The 22,813-nt window shown below is 42.4% G+C and overlaps 1 protein-coding gene across 1 annotated transcript; it reads left to right on the forward strand.

Annotated features, from left to right (window-relative positions):
* Positions 1-4,880: 4,880 nt before the first annotated feature.
* LOC310800102 (piggyBac transposable element-derived protein 4-like) lies at positions 4,881-7,797 on the forward strand (the record flags this gene model as incomplete). Its single annotated transcript, XM_083662678.1, has 3 exons — positions 4,881-5,283; positions 5,715-5,783; positions 6,293-7,797. The coding sequence occupies 3 exons, from the start codon at positions 4,881-4,883 to the stop codon at positions 7,795-7,797; spliced, it is 1,977 nt and encodes a 658-aa protein (XP_083518804.1).
* Between the last annotated feature and the right edge of the window lie 15,016 nt (positions 7,798-22,813).

Below are 22,813 nucleotides of genomic sequence, written 5' to 3' on the forward strand. Positions count from 1 at the left end.
AAATGTAGCGATTGTTAGAAAGGCCCCTTCATACGTTCCCATCAATGGGATGCTATTGATTGACATTTATCCTCACAAAGGCAATCAATTATAGCTCGAGACAATAAATTATTAAACTACAACAATCCATTTCAACTTGCCAATATCAATAAATAAGACATGGGCCAGTTCCCCGTTGTAGAACAGCGTGGAATTATGCACATGCTCTATAAGCGTTTGAGTTGACGGCTCCCATCTGTCTGGAGGTCAGAGGTCAGGTGTGAAGATGGAGGAGAAAGGGTGCTGGTCCTACCCGTCACAAGATAAGACAAGCAGAAGAATGATGGGGCCAAATGGCAGAGGAAGAGAAAAGGGCAAAATGATCTGATACCAGGAGGCTTGGAGATCTCTGTGAAACACCCTGACACCCCGCTATTCTGACACACCGGGACGGAGGGATCGACCTTTCACCTTTGTCCTTCTCGTCACAGCCGGAGGTGGCATGTTGAGGTTGGTGCGGTGATATTTCCAGCGTGTAGCGACATGATGGAGTCGTGCTGGGAGCTGCAGGACAAATACGATGACAAACTCCGACGTGTCCTTTTGAAGCCTTTTGTCCAACGACGGCACACGGAGAGATATAAAGGCCGTTATCAAATCCGGGCACACGCACGTCACATTGATGTCACTGAGGGCCAAGGGAGCGGGAAGGTGGGTGCTGAGGGTGCTGCAGCACCCCCTGGTGGCAAGAGATGGGATTTTCGAAATTGTTGGATTTGGCTGTCTTGTGTTTATACCACCAACCAAATGCATTAAAAAACAGTTTGTGCTTCCCAGCTCTAATCTTATTTCATACGCTCTCTCTTCAAAAGTGTCTGATTTTCATCATAATCTGGTTTTCCATCATAATAATAATAATAAGTTCAGTGTTTATGCCCGTGTTGCTGTCTGTTGTAGTGTAAAACGACTAAAGGGAGAGCAGGTGCTTACATGAAAGTGAGTGAGAAAAGGAGAAGATATTGAATAATGACATCACAACAGTATAATCCTAATGTTAATTTAAAATGAAATATTCCTCTAAATATGGCTAAAAGTCAAAAAAACGTCCCTTCCTTACAGCACACCCTACCTAAAAGTACTTCCAGCGCCACTGCTGAGGGCTACGTAAATACAAGGAGATGTATGTGACATTCATGGCGAGTAGAGTCTTTGAGATGCGCTTAGGTCAGTGGTTCTCAAATGGGGGTCCGGGGGAATCCTCAGGGGTCCTTGGAGGGGTTTCCAGGGCGTCCCCTGCAGCCAAAAGAGGAGTAATGTATTGTCGCTATAATTCCATTCATAAGTAACACAATGACTATTTTGATCATGGGTTTTATACACTTTCTGTAATAAAACATGTCAAAGCATCAATCTTATTATCATAGGTGACACTTCCTGTTGGTAGGGAGCGCAACTCGGGTGTTTCAGCTTTCCACTAGGGGGATCTAAAGTCTATTTCTTGAAAAAATAGTGGTCTAATTTTTTGTAATCCTTTTAGGGATCCTTCATGTGAAAAAAATGGAGAACCACTGCCTTAGGTCATTCTGACCTTATGCACATTGCAAAATATGATATCAGTTATATCAGTTGAGATTAGGGATGTTCATCAGTTATCGAAAATCGATAATTGATCGTTAAGGAATGGAATCGATCATGTGGAATTTTTATCGATTTTGTTATTATTATTATTATTATTATTATTATTTTTTTTTTTTGTGTACTAGGTTTGGGTGGAATTCGTTCCTCCTCGCCCCACTCCATTGCACAGCCGACTAACGTGAGGTGGAGCTTCATATAGTCTCTAGTTTTCTGGCTGGGCACGGGCCTTTGTGCCAACAAAACTGTTTTAAACATGGGAAATTCACACCGGCATGCGCCGGGGACAGCAGTGTTGGAGAGGAGACACATTGAAATAAAGAGTTACCGTAATTGAGGAGAACACGTTGTCTTTCGTATTTTCTGCCATAGGCATTCATTTTGTAATATATATATATATATATATATATATATATTAAAAAAATATTATTAATATGATCGATAATCGATAATTGATCGTTAATTTTCCCCGATTTTTGATCATGGAAATTTTTCAAAATGAACATCCCTAGTTGAGATGCTAAAACCATCATGTTTCAGATCCAATTACTAGTCAAGTGCTTATTACAGTACATCTCAGACCCCTGTTCTTTTTGTATTTCAGATTTCACCATAATAAACGAGACGTCCGTACAGTGCATGTTCAAACATCGAGTGATGGGCTTGACAGTGTCAGGGGGTATTTAGCTGTCCGGATCCCTGCAGCAGAGTACCGTCTCCGCTCTCTCTCCATGTCATGGTGATCCTCCCTGTAGGTGTCTGACAGGCAACACAGTCTGAGCGTTTGACCTCTGAGAAGAAGCTCCCCCTCATGTGTGAGCGTGCGCTGACAGCAGCTTAATCGCCCGCATGTCGAGGAGGAGAGAGGAGCATCGCTTCGCTGGAGACCAGCAGTTGTCTCCACCAAAGCAGCTATCTATAGCAGCAGGCTCATCAACTGTCATGGAATCTATTCCTGTCCTAATTAATTTAATGAGTCCTGTCATTGCTTTATGTGCTTCTGCACATTATCCAGTGATCTTTCCTTGGCTTATCATCAATTTCATATGATTTTGTGTTATATATGGGTATTTTATATGCTTTTTGTACTATGGGTATAGACCTTATTCGCTAACCCCGGACAGCGGCATATTGTTGACATGCCGTCCTGCAGCTGACAACTATAGTAACGGCCTTATTGTCATTTCTGTTCCATTACAAAATAGCGATAGTGATGACAGCAATAAAAACCCCAGAGTTGTTGTTTGTATGCTGCCGTTAATGCCTGTAATAATAAACAAAAGAAAAAACGAGGTGAACAGACTTTGCTGTGAGGAGCTGTCAGAAAGTTTCACCTGTCTCTCTCCTAACTATCCACACATCTCCTGTGCTGCTGACGTATCCTCAGTCTCGCTCCCTTCACGTCTGTGGACGGTAGAGATAGAAACAAACCACGGAGACTTTATTGCTGTCATTACTACAGCCGTGTGTAACGCAGGTCACCATCCGATTCCGAACACAACAGGAACGATACAGGTAACGCTAACGGCGGCTAGCTTCCTATAAACGCTGCTCTCACATAGGCTGTCACTTAAGAGCTGCTGCGCTATGTCGAGAATATGGCGGCGGTGGGCGTGCCCGTACGTGAGTGACGTCAATCGAATAAGGTCTACTGTATCAATCATCATCACCTGGCGGTGGAAAAATCACAAATTTGAGAGAAATATGGCATGATCACACTACGCTGTGGCAGCATCTCATAGCAAAATCCAGAGAAAACATTAGACCTACAACTTTGATACAATAACTACAGTACACCTTGCTACAATAATAACAAAAATCGTACTTAAAGTCGAGGTGAACCCGTTCGTCACGTGCATCTGAGTCCGTTTCAGACTGAAAACAAATTGAAAGGCGGACCATATACGGTGTCGATGATTTGATTTGACAATTCTGTCGACTGGCTTTGGCATCGGCCAATCCTGGCGTGTTCCACCCCCAAATCGAGTGGGATTCAGCGTGTTGTCATGCTACGCGAGTGGGATCTGCGGAGTACCAGGCAGCCACCGGCTTCGTGCGGAGCGAGCAGACAATCCGATGCATAGGTGCTGCCCGCCCGCCTGGAAACTCCGAGAGACGACCCGACAGCCAGGGAGGCTGTCAGGCTCGGAGGCGCGCGCCATTATCGTTATAAATGTAAATAATATTCCTGGAATGCATGTTTTAACGAGCCAGTTACATTTCTTTGCATTCTTAGACATTACCGTTTGATTTAGTTTGCATAATTGCTCAAGTTAGTAGTTAGTTTATGGGCTAGAAACTCTGCCAGATGACAGGCACTAGGCGCCATTTTCCCCTTCATTTGGAAGAGAAAATTATCCTGAAATGAAGATTTGATTGACAGCTGCATGTCGAGAAATGATTGGTTGAAATGGCGTAGAAATTTGATAGCACTAGGTGACGTCAGCAAACTGTACATTACTGTTATCAATGAAATCTTGAAAAATGAACTTTTGATGTGAAAAAGTGTGAAAAACTAAAGAAATTAGATTTTTGTGATTTGTTTTGCATACATTATTAAATAGGTTCACTGCATACCCAGGTATTTGAACTAAAAGAAAAGAAAAGTCATTTTTGGGTTCAGCTCGACTTTAACTCATTCACCGCCAATGACGTCTTTGACGTGTTATCAGCAATGGCCTTCCCCGCCAAGGACGTGTTTGACGTGTTTTTGTTTTTATTGGTGCAGCGCCTGCAGCAAACACTTGCCCAGCCTGTGACACAGACACAGGTCCCTGCCTTCAAAGGGTAGCCGACAGCACGCGATCAAACACATACCGCAGCTGTTGTTTTGAAATTGAGCAGGAGGAAAAGCAGAGAACGGGTAACGCTTCCTTGTGCAGACAGGAGAAACGCCATTGCGCGGATGTGTTGGGGGAGTGGACTAGCAGACAAAGGATTTGTGTGCGGAGGAAGAGAAGAGAGAAGCCAGTTGTGATTTTGAAGAGCCTTATAGAATTTAGCGAGTTTTGAGTCTGATCCTGTAGTATAGTTTATTCCATTTAGTATAGTTTATTCCATTTAGTTAGTAGTTTATATTTAGTTATATTTTAGTGTTAGATATTGATTTAGTTAGTCTAGTTTTAGCCTAGTCAGTTTATAGTTTAGTTGGTGCATTGTCCGTTTAGAGTAGCTTAGTGGTAGCCTATAGTCAGTTTAGTTGTAGTATAGTCGTCCATTTTAGGTTAGGTTAGGGTTAGGGTAGGGATCGTCGATCATCATCGATCATGGGGAAAACCTCCGCTAAGAGCAAGGACCCCCCGGCCGGCCGGCGCCGTGCTCCACGGGTGCGCGGTCCTGCTGTCGGTCCAGGCCAGCGAACGCTGGATGAGCTGTTCGCTCCTGTTCCAGCGCCCGTCGCTGTGTCCCAGCTGGACCCCGAGGCTGTCTCCCAGCCAGACCCGGAGACTGAATCGGAGTTTGGGTTGTCTGACGGTGGCGGAGAGGAGGTTTCCAGGGCAGGGAGAGAGCATCTGCGTCGAACAACTCGAAGGGATTATGCGGAGAGTGACTTCGACTCCCAGTCCCAACCAAGTCAGTCTTCTGAGGAGGAGATTGTGGCGCCACAGATTGCCCCGCCAGAATTCGAGGAAGACTGGCTTCCACTGCGCCAAGATGCCGATGTTCACGGTAAGAGTCATTTTGATGTGATCATATAGCCATAGTATACTGCTCGCTAGGAGGCATGAAATGGCCTTTTTTTTTTGTTTGGTATGGCGCAACGTTACTTCTCTGCGGCCATATCAGGTGTGTGTGTGTGTGTGTGTGTGTGTGTGTGTGTGTGTGAGTGTGTGAGAATGCATTGCTTTATTTGTCATTGCCACAGAAAGAGGTTTCAGAACAACGAAATAGTAGCTAGCAGTAGTCTCTCTTCAAGGTGCATTTCAATAGTGTGTGTGTGTGACGCTGCAGTGATGTTGCTTAGAGGGCATAGGTTGAATGACACATGTCATTCACATCCTGCAACACAGTGTGGTGGCCTGTAAACTCACTGTGTGTGTGTGTTTACACTGTCTCTCTGTGCTATGATCATTGAAACACAGCTATGTTTTATATTTCAGATGAGCTGATTGACGCACCAGCAGCCAGTGAGCAGTCTACCTCTGGAAAGTCTGAGAGGCGCTCAGAAGGTAGGTTTTACCTCTGCCAAAAAATAGCTTATCTACAAGCGTGTGTGCGTTGTATTTTATTACAAGCGTGTGTGTGTATTATAAATATTTATGTATTTACAGGCCGTGGAGCTGATGCTGCTGCCCCTTCGAAGAAGGCAAAAGGGCCCGCTACGTCTCAGGGTATGTATTGTGTAAGCTTGTGTATGTATTGTAATGTATGTAGTGTAAAGGTATGTTCCATTTTCCCACTTTGCGTTGTATTTTATTACAAGCGTGTGTGTGTGTATTATAAATATTTATGTATTTACAGGCCGTGGAGCTGATGCTGCTGCCCCTTCGAAGAAGGCAAAAGGGCCCGCTACGTCTCAGGGTATGTATTGTGTAAGCTTGTGTATGTATTGTAATGTATGTAGTGTAAAGGTATGTTCCATTTTCCCACTTTGCCCAAAATAGATCTACAAGCGTGTGAGTGTGCTATTTATGCTAAGTTTAATTTTTTTTTTTTTTCTGTCCTATGCTCTATCCAGAGCAAAAATGGTTCACCATGGGTGAAGCGGCATGGGAACCGAGGGAGATCCCCTTCACCGGTGATCCTGGACCCCTCAACGGTGCTGCTGAGCTGGAGTCAACAGAGCCTGTCGACTTCCTGGAGCTGATCCTGACTGATGACCTGCTCCAGCTGGTAGTCGACCAGACCAACCTCTATGCTCAGCAGCACATTGAGGCAGGCGGAACAAGTGTTCGGGTCGACGCCTGGAAGCCTGTCGACGTGCCCGAAATGAAAACGTTCCTGGGCTTGCTCTTCCTGACTGGACTCATTGTGAAGCCTGAGCTGGAGGCATACTGGTCCACAAACGAGGTGGTGGAGACCCCCTATTTTGGAAAGACAATGGCGAGAAACCGGTTCCAGATCATCCTTCGTTTCCTTCACTTTACAGACAATTCAGAGGTGAGAAACGGTGATGACCGGTTATACAAGGTCCGCCCAGTCGTAGATCTTCTGGTGCAAAAGTTCCAGGAACTGTACGTGCCAGGCCAGAACATCTCCATCGATGAGGGCACCCTCTTGTGGAGAGGAAGATTGTCTTTTCGAGTGTATAACCCACAGAAACCTGTGCGTTACGGCATCAAAAGTTATGTTTTGTGCGAGTCCAAGACCGGGTTCTGTTATAATTTGATGCCTTATTGTGGAGATGGTAAATCCCTTGTTGATACAGTGTGTGGTCTCCTGGTGGGGCTAGAACAGCAGGGCTACAAACTGTATATGGACAACTTTTACAATTCAGTAAAAATGTGTGACCTGCTGCTAGACCTGGGTACTCATGTGTGTGGAACACTGAGGAAAAATAGAGGAGAGCCACCAGCCATACACCATGCTGAGAAGGCCACCCTGCAACCAGGCAACCAAATTGCCCTCCACACTGACCGTGTTCTGTGCTTGGCATGGCGGGACACAAATGTAGTGAGGATGGTGTCCACGTTTCACCAGGACGACATGGGGGAGGTCCTGACATGGAAGAAAGGTGTGAGGGGGAGGGTGGTCAAAGAGAAGCCTGTCTCGGTGATCCAATACAACAACAATATGAATGGTGTCGACAGGCTAGATCAGATGATTTCTTATTACCCTTTTGTCAGGAAGTCGTATAAATGGACCACTAAATTTATTTTCTATATGTTCCAAATCTGCCTCCACAACGCATTTGTCCTGTACAGAGCAAAAAACCCACAGGGCAGTGTAAAGAACATGTATGCGTTCCAGGAGAGCCTGATCAAGGTGTGGACCACCACTACAAAACTATGCAGAGCTCCATATGCTGACCGTGCGAGTAGGCTGGCTGCCAACAGGGCAAACCACTTCCTTATCCGCCAGGACCCCACCACCCGAAACAACGCGCCATCAAGGAAATGCAAGGTGTGTGCGGCCAACGATAAGAGAAAGGAGTCACGTTTTCAGTGTAACGACTGCCGTGTCGCCTTGTGCAGGAACCCCTGCTTTGAGATCTACCATGACACACTGGACTACCAAGGGTAGAGACAGACATAGGATAGTCTGTATGTTGTCATAATGGGCCCTGCACTAAACTGTTTTTTTTTTTTTGTGATCAAATATTTTTCTTTTTATTATTATTATCAATTGTTTCAAAACAATGAGCATTCAATGCAATACAGCAAAATGTACAAATGAAAGCGAGATAAAAAAGTCACAAAATAAGAAAGGAAAATAACAAGAAAAAGACAGACATAACATAATGGACCAGCATTACAAACAAAAATCCCAGGCTGGACAAATCATTCAAAATAAGAGAGACAGGCGAACAGGGTACAGTGATCTCAAGAATGTCAGAAAGGTTAGAGGCAACCAGCTCCCAAAACGTTGCTCACTAAACTGTTTTGTTGAATGTAAATACAAAGTGCAAATGTATGGTTTATGTAAAAAAAAAAAACTTTATGTATTTATTTTTTATTTAATTTTTTTGTCATTTGTGTCATAACAAATAGTATTTACATATCCTATGTCAATACAGTTCAAAATAAAAGGATTGAAAGCAAGTTCTGCCTGAGATTGTGTCATTTACAAAAATGCTTTTTTCTCCCTTTTCTCTTCCCAGACAGGCTTTTTTGGTGAACATGGGGTGTATAAAAAGGGTTATAAGTAGAGTACAGAACATGCTAAAAGCTAACTTTCTTTTTGGGGGTGAAAGTAGAGACTTAGATCTTCATTTCGAGGTATTGGACATCACTGTAGTCCTAGTACAGAATTTACTGTGGGTCTTGAAAGATGACCAAACATTATGGAAATACTTGGCCTGTGCCAAAAATGCCAGTCAGATATTGGCAGTGAATGAGTTAACGGCAAGCTAACAAGTGGTCCAAAATCAAGACATGAAATTATACTGTACATAAGTGCTGAATCCTGCATGATGCATTTAGGCCAGGGGTGCCCAATACGTCGATCGCAATCGACCGGTCGATCGCGAAGGTAGTGTGGTAGATCGCATGGCATTGAGGGGAGGGGGGGGGAATTTTTTTTTTTTTTTTTTTTTACTGTTTTTCCACTGTTTCCACTGTTTTTCCACTGTTTCCACTGTTTTTCCACTGTTTCCACTGTTTTTCCACTGTTTTTCCACTGTTCCACTGTTTTCCACTGTATACTCAGTGTATATATATATAAATAAATATGTTTGGTAGATCACTTTGACTTGGTCATTTTAAAAGTAGCTCCCAAGCTGAAAAAGTGTGGGCACCCCTGATTTAGACACTTCTCTTTTGTAGGCAGAAGTAAATGCCTCACAGCATTCAGCAGCAGTTTCTTTCAGTTTGAATGCCAGCTTGAGATGAACAATGCTTTGATTTGCTCCACTAAAAAAAAAAAAAAAAAAAAAAACGCCAGGTGTTCGCTGCTGAAGCCTTTTCAGCGTCGACCAGATGTGAGTAATTTAAATCCTCAATTATTTTCCATCTCAAAGATGTCACTGAAGCAGTCTCTCACCTCTCCCTGCACTGCTGTGACCTGCCCCCATCTCCCTCCACTCCCACACCTGCTCCGAGCAGGACAGCTGAGCTATATTCAGAGAAGAAGAAGAACAGTCTGAAGCCAGCGAGGTGATTACAGAAAGCCGGTGTGACTGACTGTACAACAGCTATATAATCAGCTGTATCCATACGAGTGTAGGCAAACGGTGTAGGCTGATGAAATGACAGGCTGCAATGCTGCTGCCTTCCCCACCAGCTTCTCATTCTCATGCAGTCATATCAAACATGTCTTCCTTCTGGAGGAAGTATGGAACTCCTGTTTTATTCTTTGATACAATTGAGACAATGACGAGCAGTTGCTGAGGCATCCACCTGCGTGAGCAGAAGCGTCATGCCCATTGTAACTGAGGGGGCAATTGCCCCCTCAGATTTTTTTTTTTTTTTTTTTTTTTTTTTTTAAATAAACATAGGCTATATTATTATAGGCTGTGTATGGTAGTTGAAACATAGTTTCAAGTTTACGTTTATGTATGTTTGTGGTTAAAACAAAAACATAAATACTGTATAGGCTACATACAGTACAACACAAAAGGCTGTTATTTACCCTTTGTCGCCACCTGGTGAGTAAATATATATAACTAAAACCATTAGAATTGACAACCGGTCCGCGACCTTTTTTTCCCATGTATCTACCAGTCCTTGGCACAAAAAGGTTGGGAACCCCTGCTCTAGAGGAAAGATTTCTACCTTCTGAAAAGGCAATACCAGCCAAAATAAACATTGTGTTACATTGCTTTGAAACATGTGGTCTCCCTTTTTTGTCAAGTCCATTGAGCCTGGGCAGTGGCAATGTACTTAGTCTGGTGATTATGGATCTTTCCAGGAGGCTGAGCAGTTTGGAAAATAGCCTTATGGTTACACCTGCTCAGTCTGTTAATTTAAAATGAGATATTCCTCTAAATCTGGCTTCCAACGCCCCAAATTTTTTGCCGCCATGACGCCCCTGTGCGTGAGAACATCATAGGGGGTGGAGTTGGGCAGGCTACAGGGAAGAAATCACAGCTGACCAGGGTCCGGTTGCACCAACTGGTCTTAACTATGCCTGGTCGTAACTCCTACGTCGGTCTTAGTTAAGACCAGTCTTTAGAGTGGACTTACGCCTGTTGCACCAACAGGGCTTACGTCTGGTCTTAACTATGCCGGTCGTAGCGATGCGCGTCCATGTGAAAGCATGGGAATACCCACTGGAATGCGGCACGCGACCTGTTTAGAAGAGTGTGCTGACGTCAAAATGACGCTCCGCTGATGGGTAATCGGCTGTAATAGTGTGCCTAATGTTAGCGGCTAACTGTTACTTGTCGTTACTTTACATGGCAGTAAAACGCCACTGAATGACCAAATTGATTTAACTTTTAACCATTTCGATTTCCACTTTCCATACGGACCCCCAGCATTGGTTAGTTGTTAACGTCGTGACTATATTTATAACATTTATAACGTACTCTGGTTTGCGGTTTATAATTGAGGGCTGAATACAGCCGTGCTGAGGGGTTGTGACTATTGCGCAACACACAGGTGAAAACCGTCTATACTGCACCTTAAGCCTGCTCTGGACTAGGCGTAATATTTACGACCGGTCTTAGTGAGAAAAAGGCTTAACCGGTGTAGCTGTTAGGTCGTAAAGTTACGACCAACTTAGCTTAAGACCAATCGTAAGACCAGTTGGTGCAACCAGCCCCAGGTTGTTTACCCCAGCAATTGCAGGATTGAGGCATGAAAATTCAAAGACAGGATTTGAGAGAAAATCCGGATCGAGATCGGCAGATGTCCACTTAAAAAAGGGTGGTCAACAAACCCAAAGGCCTACCTCATATCAGTCAAATTACACCCTCTCCTCTCGCTGCCTGTCTTTCTCCCATCTCTCCTCTCGCTGCCTCTCTTTCTCCCATCTCTCAATGTCTACCTGACACAATTCAACATGCAGCATGTGTCTTCTACAGGCTTTACGCTGCTGAATCAAATTCACACACCTTCCTCTTCTCAAGAGTGGGATTTTCACCTGTGGCTCTCCAGGGGCTCTTTAGAGCTCTTTTCTTTGGACTCGGCGCTTGTGATCGGCCCTGAGATGGTGCAGCCGTGCTGATGCTGGCTTTAGATTAAGGCCGGGATCTTCTCAGGTCCGACCAAAATAAGTCCAAACCAGGTGACTCCAGCAGAATCTGTCTCCTCTGGGAGTTCACGCAAGTACTGATACTGGGAGTTAGGATCATGAGATATACAGCCGTGGACAGTCCTCTCTCAGATACACTAAGGTTATCTTTCAACATGATAAAACTAGACTGTCTGCGTTGCACCTCAGGGGAATGGTGCAGTTGTGGATAAAACCCACTGTTCCTGCAGGGAGCATCCTTTTAAACTCATCAGACTGGAAACAAGCCTATAGGTGTTAACTGTGAAAAACATCTCACGATGAGGTTCCTCATCATCTGATGACTCAAACATGATTTTAACATTCGGCGTCGATAACTCTGCTTGTTGATAGCTGTGCTGCACTGAGATACTAGATGTTAGATGGATTACTAAATCGATTCCTTCATGCTGCTGATATGAATATTTGAAAAAGATGTTTATAGTTAGAGAATCGTAAAAAAAAAAGGCCTTTGATTTTGCCCTCTGGCATTCCTCTCCAGCTACTCTCTCTGTGGTCAGATCTCCTCCACGCATACAGCTAAATGATTCATTCAATCAATAATATTGAAATAAACTCTTGTTATGGGGCGAGCTTATCAAATCTATTACAGTATAGAAAATTCATTTGAAGGGCCACTTTGCCAGCTTTGTATCATTGTAAAATCAGTAGTATATGAATGAATGAATGAATGAATGAAAGCTTTATTTCTGACAAATAATAATAAATAATACAAATCAAATCATAATACAATGCCAGCGGCAAAAGTCTGAAAAGGAGTAGGCTGAAGTACAATGGACTTATATAGTCCTACCCCCAAGTCCATAATTTATTAATATATATATATATATATATATATATTCATTAATATAATATAATATACATAATATATATCATCACTATATACATATACCATATATCATATAATACAACATATATAATATATAATAATAATAATCATGATAATAATAATAATATATACTATATATACAATATATATAACATATATAACACATACTGTATATGCAAATGATATGCAAATTAACAGGGTTTAACTTCCCTCCATCTTGCCTCCACCGACTCCATGAGCTCCCTGTTCATTCACCTTCCTGGTCCAAATGATGTCATAATGATGTCATATGGAGCAGTTTTGCCATGGTGTCACTATTACTGTCACGATCACTATTACTATATCACTACTATCATGATTACTCTCTCTAGCTTCATTCACACAACTTCCTGGACCAAATGACATCATTATGTCAGTTGCTCCATTTATTTAGGGCAGGGGTTTTCATAGTGTGGAAGAGTGAGCCTCCCCTCAGAGAACTTATAGACAGCTGCGGATTTGTGCTGCGGATTTGTGAAAAATGCATTTAAATTATGATTTCCTTCTGCCTGGAACTGCAGGTTTCTCCTCTGACAGCTCTCCTCAGTCCTCACTCGCCTCAACAGGCAGCCAGACTGCGGGAGCTCCGCCCCTGGCTGATCCGCATGGTGGAGCTCCGCCTCTGGCTGATCCGCGTGGTGGAGCTCCGCCCCCTGGCTGATCCGCGTGGTGGAGGCTGCGCAGCCATTGTGCAGCATGGCCAAGTTGCGCATTTTCTTCTCTTTGATTTTCCCCCCTCACACCGTGCCTCCCCTCAAGTTGTCTGGCGCCCCCTGCAGGGAAGGCGCGCCTCAGTTTGAAAATCGCTGATTTAGGGACATCATAATGATTTAATTTGGTCCAGCAGGAAGTTCTGCAAACGAACGGTGAGCTCTCTGTCCACCAAATAGCCCTTTAATGACTAAGATATTAATTCAGACATTGTGCCTAACTGCATAAGCCAGTTTTCTATCATACTTGGTACAACATATTCCTTCAAAGTGAACTATGAATTGTATCAAACGCTTTGCAAAGGTTTTATGACGCTGTTACCCAAAACTAGGGATGTTCGATATTGGCTTCTTTACCGATATCCGATATCCGATAATGTCCAACTCTTAATATCCGATACCGATATCAACCGATATCAACCGATACCGATATAAGCGGGGGTTTTTTCCACCAAAATTTCAGGTAACAAGTTACATAATGTAGCTTAATGTAGCTGAAGAGTTTAATATATAATATGCATGTTGTGTTAAAGTTGTAAGTGTTATTGGGGCAGTGGTGGCCCAACGGTTAGAGAAGCGAGCTTGTGACCAGAAGGTCGTCGGTTCAATCCCCGGGACCGGCAGGATAAATCTGGGTGGGGAAAGTGAAAAGGCAGCGCTTGCCCCTCCCTCATTACCACCACTGAGGTGCCCTTGAGCAAGGCCCTTATCCCCAACTGCTCCAGTGGAGCTGATCAGTGGCCAGCAGATCAGACTGTGGTTGTACTGGTCAGCTTCCAGGTATGAATGTGTGTGTGAATGTGAACAGGGCACTCCTGAAAAAGAGAGCATTGCTCTCAGTGAGACTCCCCCTGTATTAAAAAAAAAAAAAATCGTCATGAAAACCGATACCGATATTTTCCGATATGAATTTTTTATGCTAATATCGGCCGATAATATCGGTAGGCCGATAATATCGGACCACAGCGGGTCACCGTCTATGCTATTAATGGCTTTTGAAACAGCTACATCCTAAAGAACATTTCTAACAGACGCTTCCCCTTTCTATTAGTGGCCCATAAATTATTTAACAGCATTACACATTCAAATGATGGACACATAATTTCACTGCTGCTGAAAAAATCTGCATAATTTCTGCTATAAGCTATTAAGGAACATAATGGGGACTCTGTTATGAATTAGATATTCATTTAATGTAGAGGAAAACATAAATAACGGCCCAATATTACTACAACTCTTAGCACATATTAAAGCAAAGAAATGGTTGCGTAGCTTTCACAGATTCATCTTCAATTTGAATGATTAAACTCAGCATACAGATGACAAAGGTAATAGAGCAGGGAATAACTGCAGCAATAACAATAGAGAATTCAAAGTGGTGCTTGTGTGATGCGGCTCTGTTTGTTAGCTGTGTTTTGAGGGGATGTTGAGGACCAACATTTATACCCGTCTCATTCAGAGGAGGCAAAATCTTTTCCCCAAATCATTGTATAATAGGGATGTCACAATATATCGTCCCACAATATATCGCCATATCAAAACGTGACAATATGTATCGTTGAGATGAAATCTCATATCGTGAGAAAAAGAAGCTGAACATGGTGGCACTGATCTGCATCTGATTGCATGCTCGCTCTCCTTTTCATTGCTTTGTTTGAACAGACGAGGGACGTTACAGACACGGAGGATGAAAATGGTGAAATGACTCAAATTAGCGTGGAGGATGCCCCCTCAACTTACAAATCGATCGCAAAAAAATATGGTTAAAATATCGTATCGTAATCGTGAACCCAATATCGTGTATCGTATCGTATCGTGAACTGAGTGTATCGTGACACCCCTATTGTATATTGATGAAGTAAGGAAGATAATCATTTATTTCACCATGATCCCGTTAATATTAAACGTCATAATCCCCGTCCGTTGAATAATTTCAAAATAAGAGATGAGAGATTATTAGGCTATTTAGCGGAACCAGTTACCTAATATCACAGGAGTGTGGTTTCTCTAAAGTTAGAATAAAGTACATAATCCTTTATTCCAAACTCAATTTTCCAATATGGTCCTCTAATACTCTAGCAATATTTCTGAGGGCAAAAATGTTCAGAGGGCATATATTTAACTGCAAAATGCAATACATCCCCCCCCCTCCTGTGTATAAACTTTAAAAATAAGGGAAAGTTGATACCCCTGTATACCACCTTTCCAGGTAAAACGTAATAGGAGAGTCGCCAACCATAAAGTCTGGAAATTAGGTTGATTGTCCATACTCAGAGGTGCATCTGATTCAGCAATCAGATTCAGGCTGTTTGCAAAATTCCGTCTCTAAATCGTGACTAATCCCACCGCAAATCTTATCAAACGAGATTAAATGTTGTTTAATCTTTGCGTGAAATAGACATTCAAAGCGTGCTTCCTGTTTCCCTAAACCTTCTTGCTCCACAGTGTCTCAGTCTGTCAGCCTTAATTTGAAATTAAAGTATTTGTGTCAGGTTCCTGCTCCTTGGCTCCCCAAATAAAAATAAAAAATCAAACCATATCTGCCTCTCATTAGAATCAATTAGTCAGACTACATGGATGTGCTGTATAAGCCTCCAGCTTCAAGCACGGGATAGCGTTCTGATTCTCTAAGGCCATGTTCAGACGGAGGCCAAATCTGATTTGTGAACTTTAGTGACCTATTAATGACTTTATCCAGATTGGTTTTATGAGTCTGGACGCTCCAAGTCTGATTTGTGTCACTTGTCCCAAACCACATATGGAGGTAGTTTCCAATCTGCTTTCGACTGATGTGACTTGAGTGCGGACGCGCAGATCCACCAAATCTGATTTGAACGTCACTCGCAACTCGTCATCAAATGCTTCTGTGCAGGAAAACCACGTCACCAACGTACGTATTTACTGACGCCCACGTCGTTACCATAGCAACCCATGCAGATAGGCTGTTTAGGTCTGGACACACAGATCCGACTTGAGAATCAGATTTGTGGCAGTGTGGACACACTCCCAAATCAGATTTGGGAAACCAATCAAGATAATAATGAATAATGACTTTATCAGCAAATCGGATTTGCCTGTAATGTGAACATGGCCTAAGAAAAACATCATTTTGGTTCCTTTGTTGTTGTTTATAGTTTGCAGTTAGTGCCGATAATAGTTGGTGATAATATTCAAAAACATTTACTTCTCTTTGTATAAATAAATACAGTACAGTAGACTACCCTCAATTAAAAAAAATCTTTTAATGTGATTACAAAATGAGTAGTTAATATTATACGATCAGAGCAAATTTGAATTTAAGTGAAACAAAACTTGTACAGGGCTAAATTGCCATATTTGTAGCCATTTTGGTGAGCGGTTATTATGATGATGATAATGATGTTGAACATGATTACTTTATGCATGCTGCTGCTAAGAGGAGAGAACATCCTAGGCAAAGATCAAACATGATCTTTTGAATGCCTGCAGGCTGAAAGTTAATCATTTTTCTGTAATAGCTTGCAATAGCTTGAATGTGAACTTTAAAAATAACAGTCGGTGTATTTGTTCTAAGAAAGGTTGCTGCACTAAAGTGACTAAACAGCATGTTTTCCTTCTTTTGACATTTTAGTGTATAAAAAAATGGCTAACTTTCCTGCATTCCTCAAAAGATGATGTCACTTCCTTTCTTTTCACCTGAAGGGTATAGAGCAGACCACATGAGAAACCCAGATTGTTGCCGGAGGCCGAACAAATATTGTCATGCCGTAACCCAGGAACTTTGATGATAGAGAGGGCCACAAAAAAAATGTCCTCGTTACCAGAGGGCCAGATTTTGCTGAGGGCTGGGGGCCAAACGGCGCCGGTGCGAAAGAATTTGGGGCATTTGAAGCCGGGTTTAGAGGAATAACTCATTTTAAATTAACAGTTGTGATGTCATTATTCAGTCTTAACCACCAATATTTGAAACTTTTCTCACTCACTTCTATGTCACCACCTGCTCTCCCTGCAAGGCTTGAAGTTAACTTTTTTGACCACCTGCCAATATGGCTGCTAGATTTTAAAGTTACCAGCTAATTAGAATTTCCACTAGCCGAAATGTTTTTCTTGAAATAAACCAGAATATGAGTGGGTTAATTTAAGCATAAGTATCAGTAAGTGGCCCGGGATGATCAAAGCCTGTGTTGAGGGTCACACACAAATGCACACTTGAAGCTAAATAAATCCAAAACCAACAAGTTAATTATTTAAATTTCTACTTCAATGTAGAACAGTCATTTCTTACACATGAGATTACTTTTAGCCTTTTATCCATAAAGATTATTGAAAGATATTCCATATATTCCAGACTGAAATGTTATAACAGAAGTGGAGTATTGGCCAGAATGATATGAACATTTGGACACTTATTCAGTGGGTATCTTGCATGTTGCGTTCTTTGCAGGGTTTTTTTTTTGCAATTCCAGCGTGGGCCACACAGGAGGCACTCAGGGCCGCCAGTTGCCCAGGTCTGGTATAGAGCTTCCTGGAGAGATCAGTTTCTAAATGGATGAGCTACTGTATACTGTATCTATCTACCGTATATCTATCTCAAAGAGAACTGACATCCTATTCTTTTTCAAGGGCAAGCCTGGTGTGTTATGGCGACGATGTAGAATGTAGGAGGATGTAGGATGCTGATTTTATGACTCGTGTGAGTTGCTTTATTTATTTTTAAGTTGTTTATGTATTTCATATATTTTAATGTGTTGGTTATGTTTTATGTATTTTACATATTTTTTTATCTTTTTATTGTGTTGTTTTATTTTTCTTCTGTACAGCACTTTGGTCCTCTGTGGTTTGTTTTAAAGCGCTTTATAAATAAAGTTAGATTGGATTGGATTGGAGGCAATCATTATTACCATTTGGTAATTTGGTAGGGGGCGGAGTTAGATAAAGTTGGATGAAAGCAACTTTTTTGAGGCCATTTACACCTGGCGCTAACATGCGTTTTCTGTGATCAGATTGCAATCAGATTGCAGAAATGGGTGTCCTCTGAATCCGCATAAAGTTGCTGTATCCAGATTGAGAGGACACATTGCATTTACACTTGTGTTCAATGTGTACACAATGCATCCCTGACCACCTCCGGAGGTGGTTTGGCCCATCAGATTGCAATTCATCTTCAATGCATTTTGGGGGTGTTTACACCCGGCATTTTAAGTGATAAAACACAATCTGATTGCAATCTGATCACAGAAAATGCATGTTAGCGCCAGGTGTAAATGGCCTCTTTGATTGTATCTTTATCTGTTCTTGCTGCTGTTGACATTTCACTATTGTAAAATATGTACACATAGTACAGGGCTGCTATTTTGGATGCAGGTCTTCTTCTCAATCAAGTGAACGCACAGTGGAAAGAGTGGGGGCATCAATATTGAGCAAATGACACCTTTATTAGCAGCAAGGCCTTGTGAGAGCCGCAGCCTATAGAGGGGGGGAAATTACACGTGGGATTAAGCACTATATATGCAGTCATGCCTCGTTTGAAAAGTGCCAGTGGTCGTCCAATTAGTGAACTGACAGATGAATGAATGAATGGATACAGTGTGAATGAAGAAATGGATAATATATACAGTGTGAATGAAGAAATGGATAATAGATACAGTGTGAATGAAGTAAGGGTTAATGCCCGACGAGGTGTCCATGATCACTTTTTAAGAGACGACGCTGAAGCGAGAACCGGGCCGAGGCACAGCCGAGGACCGGTTGCTTCAGCGAAGTCCCTTAAAAAGTGATAATGTACACCTCGTCGGGCATTAACCCGCTTATACCATGGTCACTTGCCAACAAAACAAGACCAGTCATTTATATTTCCATGTGTAATAAATAAAGCAATCTAAATGGCTGTTTAAATGGCTGTTATTCACAAGCCAAAGTCTTCCGCGAAATAAAATAGTCCCTCCCACCTTCCTGGCAAGAGGGAACCAGGCAGCGCCTCCGTTTTAAAGCCGACACAAACGTTAACTTTATCACAGGAATGCGGGTTTAACAATGTTTTGCGTTCTACATTAAATGAAGACATTACCGTTTGCCGTTTGGGCGCTTGCTTTATTTTGTATGTTACCTACAGTACGTATTGGCCAAGTAACATTTACGGGCGAAGAGATTTCAGGAAGTGAAAGCAGTCAGGGCGACCAGAGCGATTTAGTCGGAGAGTTGCGTCAGCGGAGGTGGAAAATGATTAACCATGTAGCCAAATGACTAGTCAGGAAGGGGGCTTGCGCTACGTTTGGATGCATAAATAAAGCTGATAATATACAATTAGAACTTTTTAAACATCTGACCCTTTCAAAGTACATCACAAAGGGTCCATTTTGCTGTAACTTGATAGCCCTGCTTAACCAGGACCTTACTTCTTGTAACTTTTGTGAGGTAAAAAACGGGTCCATTGGAGTGAATGGAGATGTCGGAACTCTCCATTATAGATGCTCTGCTCGCAATGAAGACTCTGTCAGGAGGGAAATCTCCCAAACAAAAATCAAAATTGTAAATAATAGTTATTTTTGATAAACTGAGCACACAGGAGTGATTTAAATACTTACTTTGACCGACTCATTTTTTTCCTCAACTTACAAAAGTGCCATATTAACCCTTAACGGTGGCATAGAGCTCAAACAGCTCTCTTGATACCACTGTTGAAACTATGGCGCATTGATATGAATGGTGAACAGACCATTTGACTGAACTACTTTACTAGGTGTACATTATCACTTTTTAATGTACACCCTGCAGCCAATCAGAATCGAGTATTCACCCACTGGGACCACAGTGGAAATCACAGTGGAAATCAGTTGAACAACTGTCTGTGTTTTTATCCTTGTACTACTATTTGTTACATACTTTATGTAATATTCTTGTACTAAATAAAAATCAATCAATCAATCAACCCAGACCATGGTATAATAAATGGATAATGGATCGAGTGTGAATGTTTGCTTCCCCATAATGACACCAATATCAGATGGTGTGCAGATCCATGCATACTGTAGCTCAAACGCTGTATCAGAATAGAAGTACAGGCGTACAGGCGACAGGAAGCTGCCTGTGCATGTGATGTTGAGAGGGATCAGCTATCGTTGGAAGTTATGGGCGGGGCATTCCAACTCATGCTGGGTGTTCCATGAAACTGAGCAACAAGCCGTTCCCTCGACGTCCGGCTCTCAAAGTTCCTCTCTGCCCTAAGTGTGATCGATGCTGCTGCTTTGAGGGATCAACAGTCCTTGAGGACATTAAGGGCGATCAGCGGCAGAAGACGCAGCAGGAAGCCAATTTGGGTGTTGTCAGCCACAGCGCCCCCAGGTGGTCAATCTGGGGAGCAGGCTGTTAACAGGGTGGGTGTACGATAATGTGGATGTTGCAGGGAACCAATCGGGGGAAATAAACTCACCCTTCATGGATGTGTCTACAAGTTTCCTTGCTTTTCCATTTTGTGCAATACAATTTTTTTTTTCTTATCGTGGATTTAGGTTTTTCCTCAAAAAAATAATAATCATCAAACACACACTGCTGCATGTCTTTAAAATACACTTAGGGGGCGAAAAAAATCCAAAAGACGATACGCTAATGTGAGCTATTTCTAAGATCGTTTTTTCTTCTTCCCTGAGGCTGTGTACATGCAGCCCAGCAGCGCCTTATTTTGAAAGAGAGAAAAACAATGCCTGTATATGCTCTCACACAAATAGAATGCATCTACGTGGCTTCTCATTTCCATGCAGCTGTCTGGCTCTGGTGAGAGCCCTATGATAGATCCAACCTGACTCCCAAATGAGTTTCATGAGAGCAAACCTCGTTTCAGAATAAAATAAGCGTAGCAATGCGGCGGATAACGGCTTAACATTATGGTTCATAGAGTATCAGCACAAGGATGTCGGATGTATAACAATCTCTCTGTGTCTCTCTCTCTCTCTCTCTGTCCATCTATCTAATGAAATAAGAGCACCTTTGAATATTTTATCCGTCAAAGTGTGGCGCTCCAGCAGCTAAGCTTACGATCTCCAGAGTAGAAAAAAACACTTTTGGGCCTGGTTTTGTTCTGCCAGTAGAAGACTTTAATGAATCCATCCTCGCCTCTGAATATGGAGAGCGAGGAGAGGAGCGACCGGCTGCACTGAGAGAGAGAGAGACACGCAGCATTTTAATAAGCGTACACAGCATAGCAGTTTGTAACACCGTGCGATTGAACCGCCCTCCCCCCACAGGAGCATGTTGTCTGCTACATTCGGACAACGTCTGTTCAAAGTGAACTGGGCTTGCTACAGCCTATTCATAGCTTTCAAGGGGCGTTACGTAAGTACAAGGAACGCCCATTCTGGCGGTCAAAACTCAAAACAACAATGGCGCTGAACACTGACCAGACGCAGCTCCAGCAAAAAGCGGTCTTTTTTCCACCAGTTTCCAGTCAGGAATATTTAGACCATCTATCAAGCGTTGAAAAAGAACGATATCTAAACAAACTGCACGTTTTGGGCACTTCAAACAAACCGAACTATCGTTAACGTTACTGTCCAACACATGGCAGTTCGGAGAAATTGTTTCACAACAAACTGCGTGCGGAGTGCGGACTCGTTTTTATAATGTTGTGGAGAGAGAGAGCACAGCCCTCGTCGCGTGTGAAGAGAGAGGGAGAACGGGTGAGACAGAAGCAAACTATTTTTTGCAGATCTCAAAAGCAGGTAAACCACTGTGGGATTAGTGAGACTATTGCTAAAAGAGAAGATACTGTAGTGATGCCTGTGCTGTCGTCCGCTCAAACAGTACTTAGCAGTACTGTTTGACCGTCAGGTGGGCGTTCCCGGCAGCACGTAACGCCCCTTGAAAGCTATGAATAGAGGGTATGCACACCCACTGGAACACTCCCCTCAATCAGGAATGAGTGTCAAAATGAGTGTCAAGTTCCTCCCTGAGCAGCAGGTGTCAGTTATCTAGGCTGATTACTGCATTCAAGATCAGTCTTGCTGTGACTCAGTGGGCGTGACCCCACAGTGACTTCTGCCTCTGTGACATCACATGTATACCCTCTATAGGATATAATATAGCTATAGCTACACCCTATATATAATCAGTGTTGGGCAAGTTACTTTCAAAATGTAATATACTACATATTACTAGTTACTTTCATTTGAAAGTAATAAGTTACTTTACAATATTACTTTCTGTGGAGAGTAACTCGTTACTTATTACACTACTTTTGCATTACTTTTACCAAAACAACAGCAGCAGCAGAATGGAACCATCCCGAAAAATAATTTCAACCGCCTTGAAGTCAGTGTAAACAATCCAAAATTCGAAATGTTATTCTTTTCCTTTGTTATTGTCATCTGTAGTGGTTATTTGCATAAAAACACACAGTTTGATTAGGAAATGATTGTATCTTTTTTAAATATGTGCTTTGATGTAATAAAATGTAACTCAATTTGTAACTTGAGTTACTTGACAAAGTAACTGGTAAAATATTACTGAAATCCAATAAGTAACACGTTATATTACTGAGTTACTGCTAAAAGTAATATATTACGTGTAATATGTTACTTTTGTAATGAGTTACCCCCAACACTGTAGCTATAGCTACACCCCAGCTATAATGGGCCTTATCTGGACGAAGGATTAGTGTTCAACAGAGCAAAAACACCATTTAGCCATGGTCAGCTGGGAGTGTGTGTGTGTGTGTGTGTGTGTGTGTGTGCGTGTGTGTGTGTGTGTGCGTGTGTGTGTGTGTGTGTGTGTGTGTGTGTGTGTGACCCGTGGTCAGCTGGGAGTGTGTGTGTGT

Source organism: Poromitra crassiceps (assembly GCF_964638095.1).
Source record: "Poromitra crassiceps genome assembly, chromosome: 29".
Classification (NCBI taxonomy): Eukaryota; Metazoa; Chordata; class Actinopteri; order Beryciformes; family Melamphaidae; genus Poromitra; species Poromitra crassiceps.